This window comes from Dendrobates tinctorius, unplaced genomic scaffold (assembly GCF_039654945.1).
Source record: "Dendrobates tinctorius isolate UK_male_01 unplaced genomic scaffold, ASM3965494v1 ptg000102l, whole genome shotgun sequence".
Lineage (NCBI taxonomy): Eukaryota > Metazoa > Chordata > Amphibia > Anura > Dendrobatidae > Dendrobates > Dendrobates tinctorius.
The window spans coordinates 33,796,307-33,811,287 of NW_027361770.1; the positions used below are offsets into that span (position 1 = coordinate 33,796,307).

The 14,981-nt window shown below is 43.1% G+C and overlaps 1 protein-coding gene across 2 annotated transcripts in view; it reads left to right on the plus strand.

Annotated features, from left to right (window-relative positions):
* Window positions 1-2,899: 2,899 nt before the first annotated feature.
* The window catches only part of LOC141099764 (NFX1-type zinc finger-containing protein 1-like), a 229,075-nt gene continuing 216,993 nt past the window's right edge, over window positions 2,900-14,981 (plus strand). For both annotated transcript variants that reach the window (XM_073587800.1, XM_073587801.1), the window contains exons 1-2: window positions 2,900-2,956; window positions 9,978-10,028. In XM_073587800.1, the coding sequence (XP_073443901.1) occupies window positions 10,001-10,028 (28 nt within the window). In that variant the 5' untranslated portion in view covers window positions 2,900-2,956; window positions 9,978-10,000. The remainder of the gene's footprint in view (window positions 2,957-9,977; window positions 10,029-14,981) is intronic.

Below are 14,981 nucleotides of genomic sequence, written 5' to 3' on the forward strand. Positions count from 1 at the left end.
TCTTTCTTTCTCTCTCTGTTATTCCTCTCTCTCTGTTCTTTCTTTCTCTCTCTGTTCTTTCTCTCTCTGTTCATTCTTTCTTTCTCTCTCTGTTCTTTTACTTTCTTTCTCTCTCCAATCTTTCTCTGTTCTTTCTTTATTTCTTTCTCTCTGTTCTTTCACTCTCTGTTCTTTCTTTCTTTCCCCTTTTCCTCTCTCTCTGTTCTTTCTTTCTCTAATCTTTCTTTCTCTGTTCTTTCTTTATTTCTTTCTCTCTGTTCTTTCTTTCTCTCTCTCTGTCTCTGTTCTTTATTTCCTCTCTATCTTTCTCTCTCTGTTCTTTGTTTCATTGCTTCTTTCTCTCTCTGTTCTTTCTCTCCCTTCTTTCTCTCTCTGTTCATTCTTTCTTTCTCTCTCTCTGTTCTTTCTTTCCTTGTCTCTCTGTTCTTTCTTTCTTCCCCTTTCTTTCTTTCTTTCTTTCTTTCTTTCTTTCTCTGCTCTTTCTTTGTTTCTTTCCTTCTCTCTCTGTTCTTTCTTTCCCCTTTTTCTTTCTCTCTTTCAGTTCTTTCTTTCTCTCTCTGTTCATTCTTTCTTTTTCTTTCTTTCTCTCTGTTCTTTCCCCTCTTTCTTTCTCCCTCTCTGTTCTTTCTATCCCCTCTTTCTTTCTCTCTCTCTCTGTTCTTTCCTTCGTTCCCCTCTTTTTTTCTCTCCCTGTTCTTTCTTCCGTTCTCTGTTCTTTCTTTCTTTCTTTCCCCTCTTTCTTTTTTTCTCTCTCTGTTTTTCCTTTCTCTGTATGATCTTTCTTTCTCTGTTCTCTTTCTTTCTCTCTGTTTTCTTTTTTTCTCTCTGTTCTTTCTTTTCCTCAGTATCAGTCAGTGTGCCCACAGTACCAGCTACTGTGCCCATAATGCCAGTCACTGTGCCCATAATGCCAGCCACTGTGCCCTCAGTACCAGTCAGCGTGACCAGCAGTACTAAATGGGTGTGGTTGGCGCATGGGCATGGGTGTGACTAGCTGTGAAATGGGTGTGGCCTAAAATTGTGCATGCCACAGCCTTTGCCCCTCTTTCCCTTCTTCAAAAGTTGGGAGGCATGCCACAGGAGTACGGACACTGCGATCATCTGACTCCACTCTGTTGTGGTATCCCTGTAACAAAATGTGTAATGATTGTTTGCCATGTGCACTGTTTGTGTCATATATGTGCTTTGCTTATGTGCTGTGTGCGCTCTGCTTTTATAATGTGTGTGCTGTGTGGTGTATGCATGTGTAACGTGTACGATGTGTCATGGTTAGGACATGGTTAATGTCCTGTTCTGACAGGGTTAACATTGCCGGTGTCATGGTTAGGACATGGTTAATGTCCTGTTCTGACAGGGTTAACATTGCCGGCCTCTCTTTGGATCTGGGATGGGTATTTATGCTCACTCCATACTGGCATTCTCTGTGAGTTATACTGCTATTCTGGTGTGTCTGACCCCTGGTGTGTGTGTACTCTGCATTGTTTGTTTGCTTCCCGTGTATGACCCGGCTTGTTCCTTCACTCTGTACTCCGTCTCTCGTTTTTGGTACCATTGTCTTTTCTGGTTCTGACCTCCTGGCTTGGCTATCGTTACTCCGTTACATTTTACCCCTATTGTACCGTCTAAAACCTGTTCTGGTTTTCTGATCTATTGCTACGTCCTGACTATTCGTTCTGTCTAAGCCCTTTGGTACTGTCCTGCTATCTCGTGCTTTGACCCGGCTTGATCTGGTATCTGTCTCTGTCTATGCTCCTTGGTAACATTGTCCTGTAGTTACCCTTGTAGGAGTTTCCCTGCAGCTCCTAGCTCTGTGGAGCTTAGGCCACGCCCCCAGCAGTCACGTGATTCAGGTCCTGGAGCATGCATTGTCACCACTGCTGCTCGCTCCGCAGGTATCTTTGTGCACAGTCTTTGTACTCAGGACACGCACCCTGGCTCAGTGAGCAAGTGCAGTGCGGTGGTCCTGACAGGATGTGTGCACTGTGCTTTTGTGCAGTGGTTGACATGTACTCTGTGCTTGAGTAATGTGTGAACTGTGCCTGTGTGACATGTATGATGTGTTTTCTGTTCTTGTATATTGTGTACATTGTGATTGTGTGCCATCTATGACATGCCCTGTGCTTGTGTGCTGACATGTGTCTGACATGTGCTCTATTCTCCTGTGTCGTGCGCTGTGGTTGTGTGACGTGTGTGATATGTGTACAGTGCTTGTGTGATTTGTGCACTATGTTCATGTGACTTGTTAAAATTCTGGTCTATGAACATACATACATTAAATGTAAATGCCAAACCTATTATTTCAGTAGTGGACATAGACAGAAGAGGGCCACTGTACAAGGACAAAATAGGGGCCCTTTGCAGTCCAATAACTCATTATAATGCACAATTTCACGACAGCTTGCACCAACGGTATGTCTGTCTCTGTGTTGTTTTTCCTATAGCTGGGTACAGAGTAGCTGCATGGACTTTTAGCTTGGATTTTAGTAGCAGCTTTTCTCTGTTCTCTGTTGTGCTGATGGTGTAGTGAAATTGAATAATTGCGATTTTGCTGAGCCTTATGATTAGCCTCGTGTTAGGGAACCTGTCTAACAAATAGCGATTGTCCAAATAAATATAATTGATAAAAAAAACTAACTTTTTTATGTTGGTATTGTGATGTGAGTTGTTTATTCACTTTTCCTGTACTACATTATTGAGGTTATTTCAGACTATTAACTAATAACTATTACTAACATATGACGATTGGAAGAATAAAAAGCTATCATCATTTTCAAAACAGAAAGTGTAACAGAAAGTCAGCTGTAACAGGAATTTCTTATTCACAGAAACCCACTATTGGAGGTGAGGAAACGAAACCAAAGCACAATAATGGAACCTCCCAGTGTAGTTATAGGGCTGAGCAATCCTCCTTTCTGAGCACTTGGCATTCTGTAACGGAGGGCTGACGGTCACTGAGGTATGTGTGAGACGAACACTGCAGAAATACTGTGATAGGGTGCTACTTGGTAGAAGCTTTTAGGTCATTTTTGTAGATTATTCGCTTTTCTCTCTGTATTAGTAAAACAAGCATTACTCATTCTGTATGCAAGGCATATTCTATTTATCCTGTATTTCCTAATATCTGATACTTGTCTACAGACTCTCCAGAGTTGTGTTATGTAATTTATTAGTCAGGTCTTTAACCCCTTCAACACCTTGTGATTTTCTATTTTTACGCTTTCACTTTTTGGTCCCCTTCTTCCTAGAGCCATAACTTTTTTATGTTTCTGTCACTATAGCTATATGAGGGCTTGTTTTTGTTTTTTTTTTTGCATTTTACTTTTGAAAGACACTATTGATTTTACCATACAGTGTACTGGAAAATGGGGAAAAAATTGAAAGTGCGGTGAAATTAAATTGCAAGACAAAGTGCAAATCCACAATTGTTTTTGTTTTTTATTTACCATGCTCACTAAATGCAAAACTGACCTGAATTATGAGTCTCCAGGTCATTACAAGTTTGCAGATAACAAACATGTCTAGGTTCTTTTTTATTTGGCCCCTTTCACATATCAGCTTTTTGCCATAAGTCGCATTCTGTCAAATTTTGAAAAAAACGGATCCGGCGACTGATGCTGCCAGATCCGTTTTTTTCTCATAGACTTGTATTAGCGACGGATTCCTATTGATGGATGCACGTTTCATCCATCGTTCGCCCGATCCGTTGGAAATTCTTTGTCCGTCGGCCGGAGACAATGGTTTTTTGTCTCCGTGGAAAAGTCGGACAGCGACGGATCTGGCGCCATCTGTCGTTAGTTGCTAGAATGGAAGCCTATGGGCGCTGGATCCATCGCTGTCCGACAAATGACGGAATCCGTTTTTTTAACTGCGCATGCGTCGACACTTGTGTACCTGTATGGTGTGTGCGGGCTATTTGTGTGTATGTGTGGTGGTATGCGGTGGGCTGTGCGGGGGTATGCAGGATATGCGGGGCTGTGCGAGGGTATGCGAGTCTGTGCGAAGGTCTGTGTGGGGGTCTGTGTGGGGGTATGCAGGGCTGTGCGTGGGTCTATGCAGGACTGTGCGGGGGTATGTAAGTCTGTGCGGAGGTCTGCGGGGGTATGCGGGGCTGTGCGGAGCTGTGGGGGGGTATGCGGGTCTGTGCGGGGGTCTGTGCGGGGGTATGCGGGTCTGTGCAGAGGTCTGTGCAGAGGTCTGTGTGGGGTATGCGGGGCTCTGCGGGGGGTATGCGGGACTATGCGGGGGTCTGTGTAGGGCTGTGCGGGGGTCTGTGTGGGATACGCGGGGCTGTGCGGGGATCTGTGTGGGGTTCTGTGCGGAGCTGTGTGAGCTTGTATGCGGGGGTCTGTGCGGGTCTGTGCGGTGGTCTGTGTGTGTTTGTGTGTGTGTGTGTATGCAGGCATCGTCCGATGGGACTACAAGCCCCATCGGGCTATGCCTGCTACAGTGATAGTGATTGACACATTAACCAATGATGGGACAGTAGTAGTCTCATTATCCGGCTAATGTGTAGAATGTAAAAAAAACCATACACACATATATAGTTCATACTCACCATCTACACCTAATCCTCAAAGCCATCGATCACCTGTAAAAAAAATTGCAATAATAAACCAACAATATACTCCCTGTGTCCAACGTAATCCAATTAATACGATTGTCCCACGACGATCTCCCGTGGAGAGCTGTCACATTAGCTGATACGACCGATCTCCAGGGGCTCCTGTGATACAATGACGGAAATAATTCTCTGCATTGTATCACTCTGCCGCCGACAGGTCATCTAAGTTCACCTGTCACTTTGTGGCACTACAGCGTGAGAATTTTCTCACGCTTTAGTGCCATAAAGCGAGAGGCTTATCTCCGATGACACACTGCCAGAGGGTTATCTCCGGTCATCGGAGGCCTATAGAGCAGTCATATCTAATGATGTGACAGCTCTATAGGGGACAATCGTCGTGAGTCAATCGTTATTAATGGGATTACGTTGGACAGGGAGTATATTGTTGGTTTGTGCTTTCATTTTTTTTGCAGTTGATCGATGACTTCGACTGGATAGGCGTAAAGTAAAAATTTAGAAAAAATGTGTTGTGTTTTATTTAATTAAAATACTTTATTCTTATGTGTGTGTTTTTTTTTTAACCCTATATTAATATAAGATTAATAATGGAGAGGCGTCTTATTGACGCCTCTCCATTATTAACCGGGATTAATGTCACCTTACAATAGCAAGGTGACATCAACCCCTTATTACCCCATATGCCACCACTACACAGCAGTGGGAAGAGAGGGGCTAAGTGCCAGAATTTCTGGGGTGGCTTCGGGCTGGTATTTGTAGCCTGGGGGGGCAATATTCATGGCCCCTTCCTAGGCTATGAATATTAGCCCGCAGCTGTCTGCATAGCCTTTCTGGCTATAAAATATAGGGGGACCCCACATCATTTTTTGGGGGGGTCCCCCTATTTTAATAGCCACAAAAGGCTATGCAGGCAGCTGTGGGCTTATATCCATAGCCTGGGAAGGGGCCATGGGTATTACCCCCTTCCCAGGCTACATATATTGGCCCCTGGCCATCATCTTTCTCCCTCTGGAGCAGAAAATTGCGCAGGAGCCCACGCCATTTTTTTCCCTTTTTTTTTTTCAAATAAAAAATATTGGTCATTAATAAACATCGCCCTTGCTATTATTTATCTATCTATCTGTCTATCTATCTACAGTACAGACCAAAAGTTTGGACACACCTTCTCATTCAAAGAGTTTTCTTTATTTTCATAACTATGAAAACTGTAGATTCACTCTGAAGGCATCAAAACTATGAATTAACACATGTGGAATTATATAATTAACAAAAAAGTGTGAAACAACTGAAAATATGTCTTATATTCTAGGTTCCTCAAAGTAGCCACCTTTTGCTTTGATTAGTGCTTTGCACACTCTTGGCATTCTCTTGATGAGTTTCAAGAGGTAGTCACCGGAAATGGTTTTCACTTCACAGGTGATGGGGTTGGGACCATCAGTTGTGTTGTGCAGAAGTCTGGTGGATACACAGCTGATAGTCCTACTGAATAGACTGTTAGAATTTGTATTATGGCAAGAAAAAAGCAGCTAAGTAAAGAAAAATGAGTGGCCATCATTACTTTAAGAAATGAAGGTCAGTCAGTCCGAAAAATTGGGAAAACTTTGAAAGTGTCCCCAAGTGCAGTGGCAAAAACCATCAAGTGCTACAAAGAAACTGGCTCACATGAGGACCGCCCCAGGAAAGAAAGACCAAGAGTCACCTTTGCTGCAGAGGATAAGTTCATCCGAGTCACCAGCCTCAGAAATCGCAGGTTAACAGCAGCTCAGATTAGAGACCAGGTCAATGCCACACAGAGTTCTAGCAGCAGACACATCTCTACAACAACTATTAAGAGGAGACTTTGTGCAGCAGGCCTTCATGGTAAAATAGCTGCTAGGAAACCACTGCTAAGGACAAGCAACAAGCAGAAGAGACTTGTTTGGGCTAAAGAACACAAGGAATGGACATTAGACCAGTGGAAATCTGTGCTTTGGTCTGATGAGTCCAAATTTGAGATCTTTGATTCCAACGACCGTGTCTTTGTGCGTCGCAGAAAAGGTGAACAGATGGACTCTACATGCCTGGTTCCCACCGTGAAGCATGGAGGAGGAGGTGTGATGGTGAGGGGGTGCTTTGCTGGTGACACTGTTGGGGATTTATTCAAAATTGAAGGCATACTGAACCAGCAAGTCTACCACAGCATCTTGCAGCGGCAAGCTATTCCATCCGGTTTGCATTTAGTTGGACCATCATTTATTTTGAAACAGGACAATGACCCCAAACACACCTCCAGGCTGTGTAAGGGCTATTTGACCAAGAAGGAGAGTGATGGGGTGCTACACCAGATGACCTGGCCTCCAGTCACCAGACCTGAACCCAATCGAGATGGTTTGGGGTGATCTGGACCGCAGAGTGAAGGCAAAAGGGCCAACAAGTGCTAAGCATCTCTGGGAACTCCTTCAAGACTGTTCGAAGACCATTTCCAGTGACTACCTCTTGAAGCTCATCAAGAGAATGCCAAGAGTGTGCAAAGCAGTAATCAAAGCAAAAGGTGGCTACTTTGGAGAACTTAGAATATAAGACATATTTTCAGTTTTTTCACACTTTTTTGTTAATTATATAATTCCACATGTGTTAATTCATAGTTTTGATGCCTTCAGAGTGAATCTACAATTTTCATAGTCATGAAAATAAAGAAAATTCTTTGAATGAGAAGGTGTGTCCAAACTTTTGCTCTGTACTGTATATCCATAGATATATCAAAAGATAGATATATCTATGGATATATCTATAGATATATCCATAGATATAATTTGGTGACAATTTTGAAAATTTTGCAATTTTTCAGCTTTGGATTTTCATGCCCTTAAATCACAGAGATATGGCACACAAAATACTTAATAAGTAACATTTCCCATATATTTACTTTACATAAGCACAATTTTTTAACCCAATTTTTTTTTTCTTAGGAAGTTATAAGGGTTAAAAGTTAACCAGCGATTTCTCATTTTTTCAACACCATTTTTTGGGGGTGACCACATCACATTTGAAGTCACTTTGAGCTGGTCTTTATGATAGAAAACAATCAAACGTGACACCATTCTAAATACTGCACCCCTTGGTGCTCAAAACCAAATTCAAGAAGTTTAGTAACCCTTCAGGTGCTTCACAAGAATGTTTTGAATGTTTAGAAAAAATGCAACATTTAACTTTTTTCACAAAAAGAATTACTTCAGGTCCAATTTTTTTTATTTTCCCAAGGGTAACACGAGAAATTTGACCCCAAAAGTTATTGTGTAATTTGTCCTGTTATTTTGCTAATCCTTTGCATCTAATCTGGTTGTGCCTTTTTTTTTGCTTTCTGCTTTGTTGCTAGGGTTCACGTACTCCCTGCTGGGGGCAGCGCTGGGCCCGGCTCCATATGTTACAGCTTGTGTCAGTTTGTTCAGTCCCCTGTTATGTTAGTATCTTTTGCTTTGCGTCCAGTTTATACCAGAGTGCTGATCTAGCGGGGAGGGTCGTGTGGCCTCAGGCTTTTTATATATCAGAAGTGTTGGATTTTTTAGGGTTTTGTGCGTGATTGCAGACAGTACCTTTACTGTCCGATCCTGTCTAGACAGCTTGGACCCCACCGTTTGCTCAGTTTGTTTTTTGCCTGTGTTTGTGTTTCATCTTGCCTCACTGACAATATATGTTTGGGGGCTGTCTATTCCTTTGGGGATCTGCTCCGGGGCAGTTTAGATTTCACCTTTCTGGCTTTAGGCTTAGTTAGTCCTCCGGCTGTGACGAAGCGTCTATGGCATCGTAGGAACGCTCCACGGCTACTGCTAGTTGTGTGGATAGGATCAGGGGTCTGCAATCCGCTCAGTTACCAACCTCTCTGGTCTTCTTGTGTCTTAGCCTGTTCCTGCCATCCTCCTCGGTGACCCATTCATAACAGCCAACATTCTTAAATAAAGCATTTACAAAAGAAAATTAAAAGAATATAAAAGTTCAAATCACAGCCCATTCATTAAAAGAATATAAAAGTTCAAATCACGGCCCATTCAAAATAAAACGATAAAAAAATCAAACATACACATATTTGGTATTGCCGCATTTAGAATTGCCAGATCTATCTAAAAGGCCGGGATCACACTACTGTGTGTGATGCAAGAAATTCGCACAAGTCTCTCTCATCAACACCCGGCACATGTATTTCTATGCAGCCGCAGCTCCGGTCCTGAGTGCAATGTCGGTGTTGATGCAAGAGACTCGTGCGAGTTTCTCGCATCACACGCGGTAGTGTGATCCCGGCCTAAAAAAGGATTAACCTGATCGCTAAACGGCATAGTGAGAAAAAAAGTGAAAATGCCAGAATTACATTTTTTGGTCGCTGAAACATTGCAATAAAATGCAATAATGGGTGATCAATAGATCGCATCTGCACACTAATGGTATCAGTAAAAATGTCAGCTCAGCGTGCAAAAATAAGCCCTCAACTGACCCGAGATCACGAAAAATGGAGACGCTATGGATATCGGAAAATGGCACAATTTTTTTTAAACAAAGTTTGGAATTTTTTTACCACTTAGATAAAAAAGTACCTAGACATGTTAGCTGTCTAAGCACTCGTAATGACCTGGAGAATCATAATGGCAGGTCAGTTTTAGCATTTAGTGAACCTAGCAAAAAAGCCAAACAAAAAACAAGTGTGGGATTGCACTTTTTTTGCAATTTCACCGCACTTGGAATTTTTTCCCATTTTCTAGTACATGATATGTTAAAATCAATGGTGTCGTTCAAAAGTATAGCTCGTCCAGCAAAAAACAAGCCCTCACATGGCTATATTGACGGAAAAGTAAAAAAGTTATGGCTCTGGGAAGAAGGGGAGTAAAAAACGAAAATTCCTCCAGGGGTTAAGGTAATAAGGAGCTGCAGATGGATAAACATAACAAAGACACTATCAGTGTTTTCTCTGGAATCTACTCTATTCCGCATAGATGTATTTTAAAATAGTAAAACCTGGACCTGTAATAGCCTTGCACTAGTTTTTGGTGTATCACCATCCAAATTGGTCACATGATTGCTGAATATGTATTTACATAATGACAGCTCTGTCAGTGTTGCCCTATGTTCAAGGGGTTTCAACATCTTCTAAACTGACTATCATAATTCTAGGATATGGCATATGTCATTGATTTATTATCAGACCGGGTTCATCCTTTGTGATCTCAATAGGTAGTGAGAACATGTATTGTTATTTTAGCTATGTATCCTCTTCTTTGCCCCCTCCCGTGCCCCTGTCACATAGGGAACTATAGTGGGGCAATATTCCAATAAATGAGGATAGCTGTAGCTTAACTTAGGCCCTCAAAGCATGAACTTCAATTAAAATATGCATTTAAATGAAATCTATAATTGTATATTTTAATTGTAGCCTAAAGCATCAACCACTGAATCATGGAAGAGGAAGAAGACAATCTGCGTGGTAAGGTTTCATTAAGTGAAAATGACGTATTTGCAATTTCAGTATCTTTTTTTTTTGTTCTCTGATGTTACTTATGGGGTAAGTGGATCACCCCCAGGGCTGTGGGGATCACTCGGTACCTGGCCAGTGTCTTAAAGGGATGTGTCGTGGTGGCGGTGACCCGGTCCGTGGCCCTGGGCGTCCATGTAAAATAGGTGGAATGAAGCTGAATAAAGTTTATAGGTAGATAATTTGTGACGCCACCTGTGGTACTCGGCAATGAAGGGGTTAAGCCGACGCTGGGGTGCAGATCCCCTGGGACAGATGGTATAATGCAGCAAAGATGGAATAGCTCCCCACAGGTAGAGCTGTAGTCCCAGGGCAGTAGTAGTAGGTGTTGAGGTAGATGGTGTAGTGTTAGCACTGCTACATCTCTGTGCCTGAGTGAGTTGGCGCAGGAAGGAGGCAATGACACAGCTGAGTGCAGTTCCAATTCTTTTACTCACGTTTCTGCGCACAGACGGGTGTCCGCTTCAGTGCCGCAGCCTCCAGGTCAGGGGCTCAGCCAACTCCCAGGCAGATGTAAGGAAATTTGACAACATAAAAAGCTGAAGAGACAAAACAGAAACATATCATAGATTATGTGAAGCAATGTATATAAGTTATTATCTCAGCTTACATTCAAGACAGTGTAGGACACACTGCATATCAACTGAAAAACCACAAAACGAAGACGCAATGCAAAAAGTCCAGGAATAATGGTAGTATATCAAAGGTGAAAAACTATATTTAGACAAACAGGTAGGCAACAGAATAGGCTAAAAAGCGACAGACAATATCTGTAAAAATAGCAGTGGAACAGTGAGAGGTAACTCCATAGATTTATAGTATCACAGTTATATAGGAAGCCCTGTATAAGTGGCCAGCATACATTTAAATGAGATCATATAAGGTGCATACAGCAGTGACCCTGATTGACTGCACTGAAGACTGACAGTCCACATGAAACTGCGGTTAATATATTAACTCAAGTATACAGTAACCAGGAGGCAGCCATTTAAATTATAGTCAGATAGACCAGCATCTTATTGAAGGCAGATGTATGAATAATATTCCGGCTGACAGTCACCACAATATGCAAATCAAACTGACATATCTCAGTAGCAAGCAACCAGACACTATACAGGGGAGTAACCACATTGGACCTGCACCCATATCAAAAAATAATGCTGATTTATGGCCATAGCCGCTAGTGTAGAGAAAGGGATCACATACCAGCATTGTGAGTGGAGACCCCGCACTGTCCACCGCCTACCCCAACGCGCGTTTCAGAAAAATTCCTTCCTCAGGGGGCGTCAGACATGAACCACGCTATGGCTATTTATGAAGACCATGCAAAAAATTCAGCCACTCAGGAGCACGCCATGATCCCGCCCACCATTCCCTTACTGCCACAGCAGCTGGCGCTGACACAGAACGGGGCCCCGTGAGGTCAGACGCCAGACCGCGGACGGAAGTGAATGGAGGCGGAAGCAGGGAAAAGCCGCGCATGCGCAATGGCAAAATGGCATGTGGCGGCCATGTTGGATGAGGGCAAAAATATGGGAACACATAAAAATTACGTACGGATGCGTGATACCGCGACCAGAATATAAAGTAAAGCATACCATATTTATAAAAGATTATCTAAGATATAATACCTACATATACAAATAAGAATAGCCAAATGGGACAGGGGAGAACATACGGCAGAGATGGAAAGCGCCTGATCAAAACAATACTCACGGGACCCTATATTAATCCAGAAAGGTATATTCATTATAATGGTCAAGATAGCCATTTAAATCTAATATATAAAGCTCAAGTGTGTATATGTATGTGTGTGTGTATGTCCGGGATTGGCATCCGCACCGTCGCAGCTACAGCCACAAAATTTGGCACAGTCACACGTCTGGATCCCGAGAGCATCCTAGGCTATGTTGTGAGGCGAAATTTTAACCCCGCGCGTTCCAATTCACCAAACAATTTTGCCTCTATCTACATAATGGGAAAAAAGTGTGTATCAAGCCCCGCCCCTCATTATGATGTCATAATGGTTGCCATGGCGACGCTGATGTCATCATAGGTTGCAAGCCCCACCGCTCATTATGATGTCATAATGGTTGACTATGGGATGGAGGATGTGTATGATGGGTATATGGGCACTGGACTATGGGATGGAGGATATGTATGACGGGTATATGGGCACGGGACTATGGGATGGCGGATATGTATGATGGGTATATGGGCACTGGACTATGGGATGGAGGATATGTATGACGGGTATATGGGCACGGGACTATGGGATGGCGGATATGTATGATGGGTATATGGGCACGGGACTATTGGATGGAGGATATGTATGATGGGTATATGGGCATGGGACTATGAGATGAAGGATGTGTGATGGGCATATGGGCACTCGACTATGGGATGGAGGATATGTATGATGGGTATATGGGCATGGGCCTATGGGATGGTGGATATGTATGATGGGTATATGGACACGGGACTATGGGATGGAGGATATGTATGATGGGTATATGGACACGGGACTATGGGATGGAGGATGTGTGATGGGTATATGGGCACTGGACTATGGGATGGAGGATAATTATAATTTGTTATAACTAACCACAGTTAGTTACTATGCCCGGGCAGCGCCGGGATCGTCAGCTAGTATATAAATATATGTACAAATAAAGGCAAACAGATAGAAAATGATATAGCAAACCATAATAAACTATATAAATCACAGACGATATATAATATATATTAATGCACAAAATGCATAGCAATAAAAGATAATATAGAAAATGATACAGCAAACCATAATAAACGATAAAAATCACATGATATTTCTACTATATAATTGTCTAATTCTGTCTGTCTGTAATGGAAATCCCACCTCGCTGATTGGTCGCGGCAGTTAGGCCACGACCAATCAGCGACAGTTGCTTAGTCATCGTGGCAACACGGCTGCATTGCTTATTGTACAGGCACATTACAGCCGTTAAAGGCATCACTGCTGCGTCACTCATTACACAGTCCTGTATATAGTATGGAGTACAATACATTAGGTAACAGCAAAACAGTGACTGCAGCGCTGGGTGTAACTGGAGTACAATACATTAGGTGACAGCAGAAAAGTGAATGCAGCTCTGGGTGTAACTGGAGTACAATACATTAGGTAACAGCAGAACAGTGACTGCAGCTCTGGGTGTAACTTGAGTACAATACATTTGGTAAGATCTGAACAGTATCTGCAGCTCTGGCTGTAACAGGAGTATAATACATTAGGTAAGAGCAGAACGGTGACTGCAGCTCTTGGTGTAACTGGAGTACAATATATTAGATAACAGCAGAACAGTGACAGCAGCTCTAGGTGTAACTGGAGTACAATACATTAGGTAACAGCAGAACAGTGACTGCAGCTCTGGCTGTAACTGGAGTACAATACATTATGTAACAGCAGAACAGTGACAGCAGCTCCGGGTATAACAGGAGTATAATACACTAGACGGTGGCCCGATTCTATCGCATCAGGTATTCTAGAGTCTCTGTTGAAATAAAAAATAGTGATATACTCATCTCCCCACGGCCCCCAGACTCTGTCCCTCCTCTCACCACGCTCCCGGCATCTTCCGGTCCCAGTAATGCTTAGCGTGAAGGGCCGGAGATGACGTCACTCTAACGTGAGCGTGACGTCATCAGCGGTGTTTCGCGCTAAGCATTACTGGGACCAGAAGATGCCGGGAGCGTGGTGAGAGGAGGGACAGAGTCCAGGGGCCGTCAGGAGGTGAGTATATCACTATTTTTTATTTTAACAGAGACTCTAGAATACCTGATGCGATAGAATCGGGCCACCATCTAGTAATATATATTAATGCACAAAATGCATAGCAATAAAAGATAATATCATCAGCAGCTAATCATGACCAGAAAATTGTAGTGGTTCATATATATAGGAATACAGATGCTTCAGCATAATTGTAGTAACTGCACTTGATACGTCCGCTTTTTGATAGAAGAAAATAACCGAACAATCCAACACCACCACATGTTCAATGACCCAGCAAAAACGCGATAAATATCATCACTAGAAATAAAATGACATATAATTAAAATACACCCTTCCAGCACTCCCTTTCGTATGCCTTTTCTGAACGTCTCCTTTCTAGCGCTAATCTGAGGTACTTGTAGTTCTGAATTACATTCAAGTTCCTCCTTCTTGATGTTACTTATAACTCCACTTGTATAACAGGCAGCTGTAGCCTGCTTTGGGGACGCCATACAATTATGTCCCGGCTCACACACGTTGCTGCTGTGACTTCGAGTCTTAGGTGGGAACAGAGCATTTACAGCCTCTTGTTCCTCCGGTTTCTGCTGCAGGATCATTAGTATCACACACAGCCTCGGATACCGGCGCCCGGCCTTGGTGCATTAAACTTAGGATTGGGCTCTGCACTAGCCCTAGTCCCCAGTCCCTCTCCTCCTCACATTCCGTTCTTATCTATCTTTTCTTCTGAAAACTGATCCTTCCTTCTTTCTCTTTCCTTGCAAGCAGCTACAGCTTACAGGAGGCTGCTGCATCTACGTCCTTTCCCTCCTTCCCCCATAGGGGAACTCACTGAACTTCCTGTCAGCTTTCCCCTCTAGTTTTTCTAAGCTCCACCCACCACCCAGCACCCTTCATGATCCAAAGCAGCTGCCATAAAGGGTGCTCTGCTGTTCTAAGGTGTCTGTGCTGGATGTAGGTGCTGGAGTCTGGTCAGGCGTTACCATCTTACCTGGGAAGTGGGATTCTACACCTCAGGAGGAGGTGCAGTACCTCTGTAGGGAAGGTGACCTGACGGACGGACTTGTCTGTAGGGAGAAGGGACGGTTGGTGCACTGTAGACGGATGTTTGTAACGACAAAAGGAAAACAGCTGGG